Genomic DNA, 15,960 nt, shown 5'->3' with positions numbered 1-15,960 from the left:
TTTGGAACTTATGCATTTTAAGAATATCAGACCTTGTAGTATTCCTTGATATGGTTTCAACATCGACATTCAGATAACTACATAACTCCCTAAATTCAGTCCATTCTACACAATTAAAGGGGAGATTTTTACCAATAATTAGTCTTGCAACTAAATCCCGAAACTTTGATTGATCTATTTTGCGTGCACGAGTAGCCAGTTCTCCATTTTTTGTAGATAACAAAAGTTTCCCCACATCTTGCATCTTCAGTCTAGGGCACTTCTTTAAATGCCTTGGCATAGTTGATGTTCCTCCTTTCTGACTGTCATAAGCATATTCCTTCATACAATGCTTGCACGTAGCATTTTCTTTACCATCTTTGTCTCGTGACCAATCAAAATCATTCCATACTTTTGATGTAAATTTCCGTTTCTTTGAAGCATGCTCTTGACTTGTCATCGACTCTACTACTGTGATATCCTCTTCACTCATGACATCGTCATGGTCTTCTTCAACTGACATTTTAGGAAGCTACATAAAGAATTCAAAAATCAAAATTAGTAAGCCTTGAGCTACATCACAGGGGACTAGAGCTGTCAATAATTAAAATCCCAACAAGTACACATCCCAAACTGGCAAAGGCAAAGCCAACAAAAGTATGTTTTTTTACACTTTCATGTAAGCCAAAATAAAACATGTGCTTTCTGATTCTGACATGCTGCATATGGAGTTCATTTCCATTTTCAGAATCAGTGTAAACCTTTGTAATTCAAATAAATATTCACAAGCATAAGCTGTATAATGTAAGCAAGCTATGCATTATTAATTTATTATAGATTGACATTAAGAGATAGATTGACATTAAGAGACATGACTCATGAGTTAACAATAAATGACACAAATTCGTGAAAAGGGGATTGGGGTTCTAAGCATCATTTCCACAAACACCTAACAGTACTTAAAACAAGTTATGCATTAAAATTTAAAAACTTAGAACTACTCACCTAGATTAGGAAAGTAGAAGTAAAATCATCGGCCAATTTTTCCTATTCTTCTTCAACGGTAGTCTAAAGAAAGCCCTAACCCCTGAAAATCAAACAGATAGTTAGAAAATTAAAATAAAAAGATCATTAAAGTTAAACTTAAAGATCAAAATCTAATCTATAACTTAGAAGTGAAAAAACAACCTAAATGATAAAACTTGGTTAGTTGATTACGAGTAAAGCCCTAACCCTAACCCCTGAAAATCAAACAGAATAACAGATAGTTAGAAAATTAAAAAAAAAAGATCATTATAGTTAAACAGTAAACTTAAAGATCAAAGATTCAAAATATAATCTAGAACTCAGAATCAAAAAACAACCCTATTTAGTTTTAAGTTAGAAAAAGAGACGAACTCACGAACACGAATACGGAATACCTCTGCTCTGCCTCCACCCTCCACTCCAGATCTAAAACTTAAGAGAAGTTTTCTGATTTCTCTTTCTTTGGGAAACTTAGATAAGATTATGAGAAGTACCCGGTTACCTGGGTAGCAGGTAAAATACTACCGATACCTCCCATTCTAGATTACTATCATAATTTAACGGGTTGACTGGTAACCCGCGGGTTAGACCTAGCCCGGCTTGTTTTCTATTAGGATCAGATATAACAAACCTAGCCCGGCCCGTTTAGGAAACAACCCCAGCCGAACCGGGTTGAAACAAGCCGGGGTAGGGTCAACCCGCGGGCCGGGTTACTAATTGACAACTCTATACTACTAGCTCTAACTTGTACACCTCTTAAGCTACCATGGCCTAAGTTTTTCTTTAAAAAAGAAAAAAAGACACGCTCTGAATCATCTGATACATCTAACAAGAACCGGAGATTAGCCGCCACACCACAAAAGTGGAATGCAGCTCATAAAGAGGATATATAGAGTATAAACATATTAACTGACAAAGAGAAAGCACGCTTAATTGAGTACTAATTACCTACTAATGTAGTATATGTCCTTGTCATTTGTTTTTTACTAGTACTTGCTTAGTGTTAATTTGTTGGCCCCAATATATTATGATTCACAATAATAATAATAATAATAATAATATATCCATCCAATAATATAATAATAATAATAATAATAATAAGAATAATAATAATAATAACAATAATATAACGGGTCCCTAGCTCAGCTGGTCATCCCCGTTTCTCAAAAGTTTAATGCGCTTCAGGAGGTCACAGGTTCGAGTCCCCAATGGCGTAATATTACAGGAATTAACATGGAAGGTAGTGTTAGTTTGCCCCCCTTGTGACACAATCTCAGCCCCCCTCCCGCCGTTTCGGCTCCCTTGGCTAGGTTATCCATGAGACTCGCCGGTAGATTAGCACATCAACCTGTTCAATTAATGTATTAGTATGTCGTTGGAGCTTAGCTTGTTAGGCTTCCAACTAGTTTCATGTAATAATATTCATCTAATAATATAATAAATTTTTTAAAAAAAATAAAAAAAAATAATAATAATAATAATAATAATAATGTTTGAGTGTTTGACAAAGAAACACCACACACTCAAAGAGGAAAAGTACAACGCAAACAAATATCATGTGATGACGACACTATTTCCCTTGCCAAATTTTCCGTAACAAGACAAAAATTTGTGTCGGAGAGAATCCAACTGAAAACACTAGATTTCTGGGGCTTTTCAATCACGAGCACTTCTAGAATTAAGAAAAGCCTATTGCATGATTTGGTCATTCCAAAACACAATACTTGGTAGGAATCCTATGTATAAATTAAATTGGGATATACGTGAAGCAAGAGATTCGCATTTCCCACTTCCCGATATAGTTGATTCTGCAAAGCTGAAGAATCAAAGGCTTGCCAATAATAGATATCCAAAAAGTCGGATGATAAGTCTGGCCAGTGGTAATGGCTTGGTCACTCACATGAGATCGGTTTTCGTCCGCGCTACATTTACCGGTTGCCGCAGAAGTCACGGGTGCCGAGCAAAAATAAGTAAATAAATATTCAAATCATATTTATTTGCAACCGTGCATTTCTTTTAAAAAATATTTTTCTATTCTCTTCGTTTTTTTTTAATAGGCCAGTTTGTATAAATAAAAGTTTCAAAAAATAGGTCAGTTTATCAATTGGGAAAATAAAATGTTATTTTAATTTTTTGGGACCACTTTTCTCTTAACTTCTTTTGATGACAAGTATCATGTGAACCACTTCACTTTACTTCTTTTGCTAACAAGTGCCATGGGGATCATTTCACTTCATTTTTTTTATTGACAAGTGTTATGAGTACCACTTTTAATGATTAATTCTCTTAATTTTCTTAAATTTCGTTAAAAACAAAACTGACCTATTAAAAAAGAACGGAGAGAGTAATTTACAAATTTGTTTTTTTTTTTTTTTTTTTTTTTTTTGTAAAATTTTAGTTGTGCACTGATATTGTAAAGTTTTCCTTTGAATCAAACAAATGAATGCAGAATCTTTTTATTTGATAGAGAGTTATCTTACGGAAGTGTAAAACTTAAGAAAGGGACCATTTACCATTTAAGGCAGCGTCCAAACGAAACAACGGTGAGTTTTGTTCAATACTAGTATTTGTTTATTAATTAAAATAAGAGTGAACTTTCTAATCGATGTCTTACTGTCCTAGTACCTATGTTCTAAGCAATAGGTGTAGTGTAGTAGGAAATTATTGATTCATCACTTTGTTTTCCAGGGGTACATTTAATGTCTCTGGTTACGATATTGCCCTTTTGGATCTTTGTCATTTGGAAAGGAAAAGTGCATTTTACCTCTAGATCCAATGTTTATCCGGACACCATTGCCCATATAATTTTGTCCGTTCTTTTTTTTCTTCGAACAATTGAATTTCAACTCATTGAACAAAGGTTAAATTCCAATAATTCAATTTCAACTTATTCGACGAAGGTTCAAAAATGCAAAACAAATGAAGCAGATGCTACTGTGGTACATGATAATGATAAAGTTGTCGGGTAATATTATCAATAAAAAAAAATCTAGCTATTTTTAGATTAATTAACTAACACTATGTTTTTTTTTTTTTTTTGATTTTACTCGTCTGAATCTGACTGAAATCACTCGAGTCATTTGGAACTGACAAAAATCATCTGAGTCATCTGGATCTAATTCGATGTGTTTGTTTTTTTCAGTCAGATCTGACTTGACTGGTTCAAAAATATGTGAGTTAGTGGTTGGTCTCATGGCATGGACATTCTATCTCCCGACTCTAATAAACCCAAATTGGGAGTGAAGTCTGAGTTAGATAGCGAGCCAGATCTGATAAAAACCAGAAAATAAACAGTCTAACATCTGATTCATGTCCGGTTGATTCAAATGTAGATCGCAACCCAAATGCAAACAAATGCACCGTAAGTTTTATTTTTTTACCATAGTTTTTATAGGACTTGGAGGACTCCAGCTCGACCTGATGTTGCAGTCACTCGCCTTTTAAGCTTTACTGGGCGGAAAATGGGGGGTATAATAGTCAATAGAGATTTGAGTAAACAAGAATTAAATAGGGCGGACGAAGTAAATAAACACACACACTGGTTTTACCTGCCAAAAGCACAGAGATTAATAAATGGGAATTACAGGCTTTGGCGGGATGTTGCTTTTCTTTAATCCCCATTTTCGAAACTAAACTTTACATTGATGGCTGATTGCTGATATTAACATCTCTTCTTCTTCTTCTTCATCAACAACCACTCAGCTCTATCATCATTTTCACTCCTAACAACATAGAAAACGAATCACTCACTAGATTCATATCATCATCATCACCGTCGAACTCAAAAAGTCTTATTAATAAATCTTACTTCCAAATTAAGTAGATCTTGTAATTAGGTAAGTCACTGATTACACTACTTCATCTTTCTTTCTTTTTTTCCTTTTTTTTTTTCTTTGATTTTTTTGATTTTTTTATGGTTTCAGTTTCAAATTGGAAAGTTTGTTGCGTTTTGAACTGTTTATCAGTGATATCCGGTTGACATTTTTTTTGTAGTGTGAATTTGAAATCTGAAGCTCAAAATTTGATTTGATAATTGCAATTCCCGTTTAATGCATTTGTAGTTTTCAGCTTTGGAATCTGATTGAAGCTTTTTTGGGGAATTTTTTTAGGTAATTGTTCTTGAATGCGTGATTAACTTTGTCTAGTTTCATTTCAGATAATGTAATTTGGTTTTAGTTGAGTATAGTCTTACTTGATCTGGCTCGAAAATTAGGTAATTAATCGGCGTAGAGTGTGAATCTGAGGGATCACGGGGAAATGTTGCCGGATTCCTGTGAAATTTGATGAAACACTAGATTTTTAGGTCTGGTGAAAGAATGATGCTGGCTGCAAATTGCCTGAATTTGTTTTTGGATTACACTCTATAGTGAGGATTGGTCACTGGAACTGATGTGTTATGAGAGTTCTCTATGTGGATCAAAGACACTATATGAATTCGATTAAGCTAGATCATGGGATTCAAATTCTGTCCAATTGGTTATCACATTCTGTGAATTTGTTTCCTAGATGTTAATGCATGCTTCTTCTAGGACTTTGATATAATTTGGCCAAATAGTGATGATTTTGGATCCTTGGAATCGTCATGATTTTTTCTTATAGGTTCAGTGCACCAGATAACTAACAATTCACCTATTAAATTGGCAATTCTAGGGGTTGAACTTCTTCTTATGAGTTTTGTTTACCAACATTTCGGCATTGCAGTTGATTACGGGAAATGTTGAAGAAGGGTGAAGCAGGAAAGCTGATGTTTAACTGCTGCTGATTTGTTTAGTCACAATGTCGAGGATTGCCAAGTGGAAGCTTGAGAAGACTAAAGTGAAAGTGGTTTTCCGGCTGCAATTCCATGCTACAAATGTAAGTTATGTTACACTTGGTTGGAATGCTAAAATCGGCAGCTTCTTCAACTTTATACTGCTCCGACTTGGTTTTGGTTTATTTTCAATGTGGTTACCTTTCTTTGTTATTTACATTGCGGTTCTACTGGGGTGTTACCAGGCTTATCTAGATGGATCACGCTATTGGCACTGTTCAATCATTTTTTTTGTCTTTCCAATCATTTTCTTTTTTTAAACGATCATGTCAACTGAAATAGTCTGGCTAGAAGCATACACCTTTTAGCATGACTGAGATTTTGGTCTGACTCATAGCTTAAGCCATAATTTGCTATTACTTTCCAGGATTACAAACTGTTGTCACTGCTGATAAGCAGTCTCTAATTGCAAAACTGCATTGGTGGCAAACCTATTTGTTACCAAGAGTAAAGGCTTCTTTATGCAATTGCTCAAATCCTCTAGTTATTTGAGCTTTCTGTTCCTTGTACAGATACCACAAACTGGATGGGATAAATTGTTCGTTTCTTTCGTTCCCGCCGATTCTTTGAAGGCAACAGCAAAGACAAGCAAAGCAAGTGTAAGAAATGGGACTTGCAAGTGGGCAGATCCTATTTATGAAACTACGAGGCTTATTCAGGATACCAAAAGCAAACAGTATGAAGACAAGTACTATAAGCTTGTTGTTGCAATGGTATTAGTCTTTCTTAGAATCTATTTTTTTACGTGCCAGCATCGACAACTGAACTTTTGATGTTTTAGCATTCATATCAAGCACAGTACAACCATTAAACTGCAAAATGAAGTAACTTTGTTGTTTAATTGTGTTTTGATCTCAGACTAACTTTCTAATTAGCTTGAATTTTCCTAATATCAGGGTTCTTCTCGGTCGGGCTTTCTTGGTGAGGGTATTATCAACCTTGCTGATTACGCAGATGCATCACAGCCTTCTGCTATTGCTCTGCCTCTTCAAGGATGCAACTTCGCTACAATTTTACATGTAAAAATCTCTTATCCGCTGATCAAAAAAAGAAAATCTCTTATCTGCAAAATATTCACTATGTTTGATTTTGGATAAAGAACTGAAAATAATCTATGATGTTACTGCACACGAGTGCTTATGTTATTTATCACGTGTTTGTTGTAATTCTTTGCGTCGCTTGATGTAGGTTGCTGTCCAGCCACTCACTTCTAAAACCGGGTTCAGGTACTACTCTCATGAAATCTGCTACAGTGCATCATTCTGATAGTTTCACGGACTTATCTCAGGCTCATTAATTCGTTTTTGCTTTTTATAGAGAATTTGAACAGCAGAGGGAACTCAGAGAGACAGGTTTGCAAACTACTGTCCAAGGTGATTATAATGGATCTACTGCAAATTTAGCATCTACTGGTGAAATGGCCCGTGATCAGGTAGATAAAGTCACACCACAAAAGTCATAATTTGTTCAGTAAAATTTTGGTCTTGGATCATCTATCTTATCGGGCTAAAAAATTGAGTAGATGTAGGTTAACAGGATTAACTGTTGTGAAACCTCATTGATCAAACAAATGAATGAGAATTAAAACTTATGATATGTTCTGGCAATCTAGTATCACCTAGGTCTAATTAAAATGAACGTGTGTGAACTTTGAAAAGATTCTAATTTTGGTTCCAACCGACAGAAATTCTGTTAAAAAAAACGAGAACTACTGTAGCAGTTCAGTGGGTTCCTGAGATGATAATGTATCTGCTAGACATTCTTTATCATTTGCTAAAGCAGCATTATTAATTTCTTCCTTTTGGTATCTTCGAATGGAGCAAATTAAGTGGAGTCCCTTTTCTTCTTGTTTTCTTTTTTTCTGAAGCATTCTTTTTTTTTTGGTTTGTTTGAAAATAGGTTAATGGGAGAGTTAGGTTCAAATCAGAATCTAAAGACCTCCCTGCACTTGAAGAGGTGGAAGAGTTGAATGAAGACTATGCTGACTCAGCCACCGGGATCGATGTTTCGTCAACCACGTCAGGAAGTCTATATGCGGACAAGCATGATTCAAGCACACATGAAATTGATAGTCTCAAGAGCACAACCTCTGGTGATTTAGCTGGACTTTCCCTTAATCAGAGTCCTAATCCTGATAAAGGGGACCATCGGAATGTGGGACAGGGTGGCAATGATTGGGTCCATGCATGGAGTTCAGACTATTCCATGGATAATGACTTAGCAGCTGCTTATGAAGAAAACAGTAGACTTAAAGGAAGCTTAGACATGGCCGAATCCTCTATCTTAGAACTCAAACTGGAAGTGACTTCTTTACAGAACCTTGCAAAAGAATTAGGTTCTAAAACTCTGAAGTTTGATAAAGTACTAGATGCTGAGGTTGTTTCTGGAAAGGAGCTTGCGAAAGAGGTTTCTATACTCAAATCTGAGTGTTCAAAGTTCAAATATGATTACGAACAGCTTAAGGATTCCAGATCGAGTCATCATTTTACATCTGGAGACATTGTTGCAGAAGATCAGGCTCTTCTATTTCAAACCCTGCATATGGGATGGTTGCAGGGTCTTCTAGTTATGGAGGAAAATGTAAGATCCATACAGAACAAGGGTTGCCACGATTACCATGGAGGAGACTTTCGTTATCTTCAGCCAGAGTTAGAATCACTAGAAAAGGTTCTCCACAATCTTAAGCAAGTAACCACACAAGTGCCCTCGTCACTAGATGTGAAAGCAGCTCCGGCAGATATGAAGCATAGCCAAGCGATGAGGTTCGAGGAATCTGAGAAGTTCATCTCTGGAAACAGACTGCTAAATATCGGCACAGATTTGTACTCGGGGAGGTCTCCTCAGCTGTCTCAGGAGCCTGATCATTATGTCACAACCATTGCATTTGAAGCTAAAATTAGTGGACTTCAAAAGGAGTTGGAGGAGTCCAAATTTGAGCGAGATAGCCTCACCAAAAAATTGGATCAGATGGAGTGCTACTATGAAGCTCTCATTCAGGAGCTTGAGGAAAGTCAGAAGCAAATGCTTGGAGAGTTGCAGAGTCTCAGAACTGAGCACTCTACTTGCTTTTACACAATTTCTTCTTGTAAAACTCAAATGGAAGCAATGCACCAAGACATGAATACACAGTTTGTAAGGTTTGTTGAGGACAAGCGTGACTTAGTGTCTCTTAACAAGGAGCTTGAGGAAAGGGCAATCACTTCAGAAACAGCATTAAAAAAGGCTCGCTGGAATCACTCTGTTGCAGTGGGTCAGTTACAAAAGGATCTTGAATTGCTATCCTTCCAGGTTTTATCAATGTTTGAGACTAATGAGAACCTCATTAAACAAGCCTTTAAAGAATCATCTTTAGATTGTTATCAGGACTACCTGGAAGAGAAATCAGAAGCAATTGATTCATGCCTACCGAAGAAAACTGGAGTAAGAAATCTGGATACTCTGGATGTGTTGATGGATTCGAAGATTGAGCTTCCCATTACAAATATTAAGAGAAGGGTAGATTCTACAAAATCTGATGCTCTCAAACCCTTGCAATTCCAGGACCAGAATGAAGATGAGCAGCTCTTGAGTGGAGATACACATTTTGTGGATCTGAAAAGATCGCTTCGCTTGCAGGAAGAACTGTACCAAAAGGCAGAAGATGAACTTGGTGAAATGCATATGGTGAACTTAAATCTGTACATATTCTCAAAAGTTTTACAAGAAACCTTGCAGGAATCTACCAATGGAATCAAGCTCATGAAACAGAAGCTGGGCGAACTTGCTGAGCAGCTAGATCACTCAACTGTGTCCAATGAGTTGCTGATGATAAGGCTGCAAGCCACTCTAGATGACGTGAATGCCCAGAAGGAGATAAATGCTGATTGTGTCAGAAAGTATAACGAACTAGCTTCTCATAATCTAATGATGGAAGAGAAATTTCAGGGGGTCTATGATGAGAATTCTGATCTTATTCACAAGATCTCAGATTATGAAAGTCTAATCATTGAATACAGAAGTTATGAAAGTAAATTTGATGTTTGCACATCAGAAAAAAACGAGCTACTGAACTTGTTGAAGCAAGAAAATATGGATAAATACAGCCTTCAAAATGAAGTTACTTTTCTCCATGATGAATTGAGAAACTTGAAAACAGATTTTGATATTCAGTCTTCTTTCAAGGGGGATCTAGAAAAAAAAGTATCTTCACTACAAGACGAGTTGGCTTTGCAAACTCAAGTACTGGAAGAGAAGCTACAGGGTCTTTCTGATGAAAATGGTCTTCTTGCTCAAAAAGTCTCAGAATATGAAAGTTCAATCTTGGAATATAAAGGTTACGAGAAAAAATATGAGATAAGCACACTAGAGAAAACTGAACTGGAGAATTCGTCAAGGCAGGAAAGTCTAGAGAAAAGTAGACTTCAGCACGAAGTTTGTTCTCTTCATGAGGAGTGGAGAAATTTGAAAGCAGATTTTGATTCTCAGTCTTTGCAAACTCAAGTACTGGAAGAGAAGCTACAGAATCTTTCTGAGGAAAATGGTCTTCTTGCTCAAAAGGTCTCAGAATATGAACGTTCAATCTTGGAATACAAAGGTTACGAGAGAAAATATGAGTTAAGCACTGTAGAGAGAACTGAACTGGAAAATTCGTCAAGGCAGGAAAGTCTAGAGAAAAGTAGACTTCAGCATGAAGTTAGTTCTCTTCAAGAGGAGTTGAGAAAATTGAAATCAGATTTTGATTCTCAGTTTTCACTGAAGGGTAATCTAGAACGAACTGTCTCTTCTTTGCAAGATAAGTTATCTTTGGAAAATCAAATGCTAGAAGAAAAGCTAAAGGGAACTTTAGATGAAAATATCATTCTTGCTCAAAAGGTATTGGAATACGAAAAAGTGAAGCTAAAATATGAATCTGATATACAAGGTATGGCAAATAAGCTAGATGCTTCCATGGGCCATCTTGCAAGGCTTCAGCTGGAAATTGAAGATATTACCAATAAACTTAAGCTCAGCTCAGAAAATGAAGAACGATATGCCGCGAATACCCAAGAGATATCATCAAAGCTTGCAGCATTTGAAGCTGAGGTGCAAAATGTTACTGGTGAGAACAGAGATCTTGTTCAGAAGATTTTGGCGTTAGAGAATGTAAATGCAGAGCTTGAGAGAACTAAGTTGATACTTGCTGATTCTGAAAGGCAGAGCGAAGCTGTGGTGAGCTCTTTAAATGCTAGCAATGAGGCATTAGAAAATGTAAACGCAGAGCTTGAGCGAACTAAGTTGACAGTTGCTGATTCTGAAAGGCGGAGCGAAGCTTTGGTGATCTCTTTAAATGCCAGCAATGAGGCATTAGAGAATGTAAGTGCAGAACTTGAGAGAACTAAGTTGGCAGTTGCTGATTCTGAAAGGCAGAGCGAAGCTATGGTGATCTCTTTAAATGCTAGCAATGAGGTATCTGTTAAGCTGAAAGATCAGCTGAAGAGTGCAAAAGAAAATTTGGGGTGCATGCGTGATGAGTTGCTATCAGATACAACCTCGAGGGTGGAATTAGAGAATAAGGTTGCAGATCTTTCCTCCCAGTTGAGTATGAAAAATGATCAGCTGCTTTCTCTCGATGCGCACAAATCTGAACTTCTACATCTCAAACAACTGGTAGCAGATATAGAACATGAGAAGTCAAGAGTTTGTCATCTTTTGTTGCTCAGTGAGGAGTCTGGGCGGAAGGCTGATGCAGATGTTTTGTCTCTTCAGGCCCGAGTCAGTGATCTGGAATGTCAATTAGCTACACTTCATGGGTTTGCATTTGCCGCAGATATTGAACTTGTTTACACGAGAAGCCAGTTCCTAAGCAGAACGCAGGAGCTGGTTCAGCAACTTGAAACTCTAGATAGTTGCTACAGGGAGCTTCATATCAAGCATCTTGCTGTGCTGAACACAGTTAATGACCGTATTTCGAGCAAAGCTCAATATGTTGAAGAAAATGCTGTGCTGCTGTCAACTCTCAGTTCCTTGAGGTCTGAGTTAGAAGCAACCGTAGTTGAGAGAAAATCCCTTTTGGATAGGATTAAGGCTATTTCTGAAGAGCTTGAGAATCACAAGAATAGAGCTGATATAGCAGATAGTAATGTTGTTGAATGTACTAGTCGGCATGAACTTGAGATTGCACACCTGAAGCAGGCGTTGTTGATTTCCCAAGAGGAGGCTAATGTTCTGCTTTCCTCCCAAGAAGAACTTGATACTACAATAATAGTCATAAAAAGTAAACTGGATGAACAGCATCTTCAGATTTCGTTGTTGGAGGATGAGCTGACGCAGCTGCGGGACCAGCAAAAGGAGCTTACTCGAAGGCTTTCTGAGCAGAGTTTGAAAACCGAAGAGTTCAAGAACCTGTCCATCCATTTAAAAGAACTAAAAGATAGGGCTGAGGCTGAGTGTGTCCAGGCTCGTGAAAAGAAAGAGGCTGAAGGTCAATCAGTTGTTGCACAAGAATCCTTGAGAATGGTTTTCATGAGAGATCAATGTGAAACTAAGGTTCAAGAGATGAGAAAACAGATTCTCGTCTCCAAAAAGCATGGGGAGGAAATGCTGTTCAAATTACAAGATGCTCTCAGTGAAGTAGAGAATCTGAAAAAAGTTGAGGCTTCTCAAATAAAAAGAAATGAAGAACAGTCAGTGAAAATTTTGGATTTGGAGTCTGAATTACAAAGAGTACTTGCCGAAAAGCGTGAAAAAGTCAATGCTTATGATAGAATGCAAGCAGAGCTTGAATGCTCTTTGATTAGCCTTGAATGTTGTAAAGAGGAAAAGCAAAAACTTGAAGCTTCGTTGCAAGAATGCAATGAGGAAAGATATAAGATCACAGTTGAACTTAACTCAGTGAAAGAACGGCTTGAAAGTCTTGCATCCTCCACAATTCTTCAAGAAGAAGGAATCAGTAAATCTGTTGTAGACGAGGATTCGTGCAGAGAACTGGCAGATGCCTCTCAAGTTCCTGTGCAGGTAATATCTTTTTCATGAAACAATCTCGCATTTTCATTTCTGGCTCTCTAACCACCTTAATTTGCAAAGCCGGGTAACTTTATTTAATAGTCATCTTGTCTGGAACTTATATAAGGTTTGTGTATTTTTAAATATCACTTTATCTAGGTTTGGAGTAATTAAGAGATAAATGATATTCCAATAACTTCTACCAAAAGCTTTTGTGTTTCACGCTTACCCGCTCATTCTAACTCTATATTGTAGCTGTGTGAGATGCCTAATTCATAAGTTCTACAATTAAACAGGACGGTGTTGTGTCCAGAAGTGTGGTTGGAATTTCAAGGCAAGCTAGTGCTGGCCAGAAGGGCCTACTGCAAAACGATGCACATCACTTAGCTCTCATTGATGAACATGCCAAAGCTCAAAGTATAATGTCTAGCATGGACAACCTTCATCACGAGGTATGTATTGTGTTTAATAAAGTCCAGTTTTCATCATCTTACTTTCCTAGTCAGTATCATACAAGATGGTTTCCCACGTAACAGAAAAGTATACGGAAGTTTTCTTCTTCTCCAATTAAGTGTGACAGCATGGTTGATATTAGTAATGAGGATCAAGCCTAAAACTATTTTTACGTGTAAAAAATAAAGGCTAAGCTGCTTATCATATTTGTGCAGTTGGAAAGAATGAAGAATGAGAACTTGGGTTCTATTCACCCCCATGAGCAGCAACATTGTCAATCTATTTTTCAAGGTCTAGAAAGAGAACAGTTGCAATTACACAAGGTATACACAGGCTTACAGCAATGTACACCCTTAATATTTTTAAATTTGATTTTTTTCATCTGAATTATAATTTGCACTGTACGTTTTTCTTTCTTTCTGCAGACAAACGAGGAATTAGGGATCATATTTCCTTTATTTAGTGAATTTTCAAGTTGTGGGAATGCACTGGAGAGGGTGCTAGCTCTGGAAATGGAGCTTGCAGAATCCTTGAAGACAAAGAAAAAGTCAGGCTTCCAAAGGTTGGTTATTCAGAATTTGAATGCTACGTTTTCTTGTCCATGGCTGCAGTTTTCTAATTTCGATGCGGCCGTTTCTGTTTCTTTTGTATCACTTTTCTACCTTTTAGAAGCTGTCGTAGTGTTCAAATGAACATCATTTTCTGTTTTCTGTCCAGTTCTTTCTTAAAACAACACAGTGACGAAGAAGCCATATTCCAAAGTTTCAAGGACATAAATGATTTGATCAAGGACATGTTGGAGATTAAAGGAAGATATGTGACAGTGGAGACTGAGCTAAAAGAGATGCACGATCGTTACTCTCAACTAAGCCTCCAATTAGCAGAGGTTGAAGGTGAGAGACAAAAACTTGTTATGACACTCAAGAATGCTAGATCACCCAAAAGGCTCCCATACTTGTAATAAGAGAACAGTAAAACAAATAGGATAGAGAAATTTTGAATCTTTTAGAAATTTATTTAGACTCTGAAATGGGAAATGGGAACTTTCATGCGGATGGTACATTGTTGTAAATATAATCTATGTAAATTTTTCTGTATAAAATTTCGGATTCAATATCCGATTTCATATCAGATTACTTCAAAATGCTAAGCATTTTTATTAACTTCTGAAGAACAACAACTTCAACATCAGCAACTAATCAGTAAATGTAGATTTCATTTCATAAAACCTTACCTATGCTCTATCCCAAGTTACAGAGATCATTGAGTTTGATAATCCAGATTCCTCGAATGTCAGCTTGTCTTCATAATTAAGAGTCTTTGACGCACCTGGAATGGCTAGCGTCAATTCAAAAGACGGAAACTCTGCTGCATCAAGCTGGGAGCTACAGAAAGGCCATAACAGCTGAACTGGATCTGTACGCAGGAAATTTCGCTGAACTCTGCGTCCGTCAGGAAGTCGAATCCTGATACTGCAAAGAAGTTTTTTGTCGACCTCCTTTGGCTCTTCAGCGAGTTCAAGATACCTAAGCTTCTTGCTCAGTAATGTTCCTACATCGTCACTCTTACATTCATTTGCATCATCATTTGAAGCTAGAACACCAGTAGCTGTCATGTTTTTCATCGATGATGCCCCGATCGCCTTTTCTTCCTCGGACTTTCTTCTTGCTGTTCTTTTTCTTCTGCTGTATACTTTTATGCGTTTAACAGGTTTCTCCACTGGTTTCTCCAATGAATCCTGAGGAGCTGCATCCATATAAGGCATCAAGTCCTCTAATAATGCCTCAGGCTGAACCATCCCGCTCCAGGATTTCTCCTTCTTGCCTGTGAACGGATCCAGAACAAGAACCGCAGGAATAGAACCCGTCAAATTATACCAACCACACACTTTCTTACCTTCAGTGGTGTCATCGCACACTTGCCAGAAGATAAAATTAGATGCAATCATCCCAGCAAGGATTTCATGCCCCCATGTATCCCGATTCAACATATGCGAACTGAATTCTGTCGGTGACTGCAGATTAAGTAATAACCATTTGCGCTGTGCCTTTGCGACTTCCTTTGACTCATGGAAAGAACCCCTAAACATCAATTCAACAGGAGGACGGTATAGTTTAGCAAGATTACCATTATTTTGATCAACTTTTCTGGTTTTTGTTGCATCTTCAGAATCCCAAACCCTAGGTCGTTTAGCCAGCTGTTTTTTGTTTGATCGATTTATTTCATCAACATCATATAAGGTATCTCTTTTTATTGGTAATGCAGCACGAACCGTATCCGTATCCATCGTGAGAAATTTTGAGACCTGAGAAGGAAAATTGTTTTTCAGTACCAAAACTCTTAGAAGGAGATCTGAAGTTATTTATACCTTCCTCTTTTTATAGACTTAGGGTGGTATTAGGCAACACAATACGATATATAGAAACTCCCAAATATGAGAGAGTCCTAAAAAAAAAGTCCAGAGCTTTAGGCCGTAAGGGCTAGTAAAAGGGCTCTGATTTAATTTGGGGGTCCATGGATTGGATTGTTTCCTCTTTTTTTACGGTTAGATTTTAATTGACTCGTTTGATTGACTCGTAATTGAATCTCACATAATTACCATGACCAAGTGTGTATACTTCGACATGGCCTTCTCTAAGAGCAAGTCTCATGATGGAAGAATTCCATATTCCATGACACCTCAGCATTTGGATCTCATCATGGAAGCTAAAGTCTTATGGTGGAATTACAAA

General features: G+C 37.2%; 2 protein-coding genes across 5 annotated transcripts; one reads left to right on the top strand and one right to left on the bottom strand.

The window, feature by feature from the left end:
- Positions 1–4,561: 4,561 nt before the first annotated feature.
- LOC113281868 (protein NETWORKED 1A-like) lies at positions 4,562–14,359 on the top strand. Of its 4 annotated transcripts, none has more exons than XM_026530782.1 (12): positions 4,562–4,841; positions 5,074–5,114; positions 5,707–5,859; positions 6,328–6,528; positions 6,712–6,834; positions 7,004–7,041; positions 7,133–7,247; positions 7,715–12,787; positions 13,072–13,227; positions 13,444–13,551; positions 13,654–13,790; positions 13,946–14,359. In XM_026530782.1, the coding sequence occupies exons 3-12, from the start codon at positions 5,782–5,784 to the stop codon at positions 14,187–14,189; spliced, it is 6,273 nt and encodes a 2,090-aa protein (XP_026386567.1). In that variant the 5' UTR covers positions 4,562–4,841; positions 5,074–5,114; positions 5,707–5,781; the 3' UTR covers positions 14,190–14,359. The 4 variants fall into 4 exon arrangements, with proteins under 4 accessions (XP_026386567.1, XP_026386550.1, XP_026386556.1 ...); XM_026530765.1 differs by having other exon boundaries at positions 5,067–5,114; XM_026530771.1 differs by having other exon boundaries at positions 4,999–5,114.
- On the bottom strand, positions 14,228–15,577 carry LOC113281886 (plant UBX domain-containing protein 7-like). The gene has a single exon (XM_026530792.1). It carries the CDS (start codon positions 15,513–15,515, stop codon positions 14,463–14,465), a length of 1,053 nt encoding a protein of 350 aa, XP_026386577.1. The 5' UTR covers positions 15,516–15,577; the 3' UTR covers positions 14,228–14,462.
- Between the last annotated feature and the right edge of the window lie 383 nt (positions 15,578–15,960).

Source organism: Papaver somniferum, chromosome 1 (assembly GCF_003573695.1).
Source record: "Papaver somniferum cultivar HN1 chromosome 1, ASM357369v1, whole genome shotgun sequence".
NCBI lineage: Eukaryota > Viridiplantae > Streptophyta > Magnoliopsida > Ranunculales > Papaveraceae > Papaver > Papaver somniferum.
The sequence above is the reverse complement of the archived record's forward strand: the minus strand, read 5'-3'. Positions and strand labels throughout refer to the sequence as shown.

Coding starts and splice junctions, on each gene's coding strand:
- LOC113281868 (XM_026530774.1), top strand. CDS start 5,782: ATGTCGAGGATTGCCAAGTGGAAGCTTGAGAAGACTAAAGTGAAAGTG. Junction 5,860..6,327: donor TGCAATTCCATGCTACAAAT/GTAAGTTATGTT, acceptor TTCCTTGTACAG/ATACCACAAACTGGATGGGA. Junction 7,248..7,714: donor GTGAAATGGCCCGTGATCAG/GTAGATAAAGTC, acceptor GTTTGAAAATAG/GTTAATGGGAGAGTTAGGTT.
- LOC113281886 (XM_026530792.1), bottom strand. CDS start 15,515: ATGGATACGGATACGGTTCGTGCTGCATTACCAATAAAAAGAGATACC.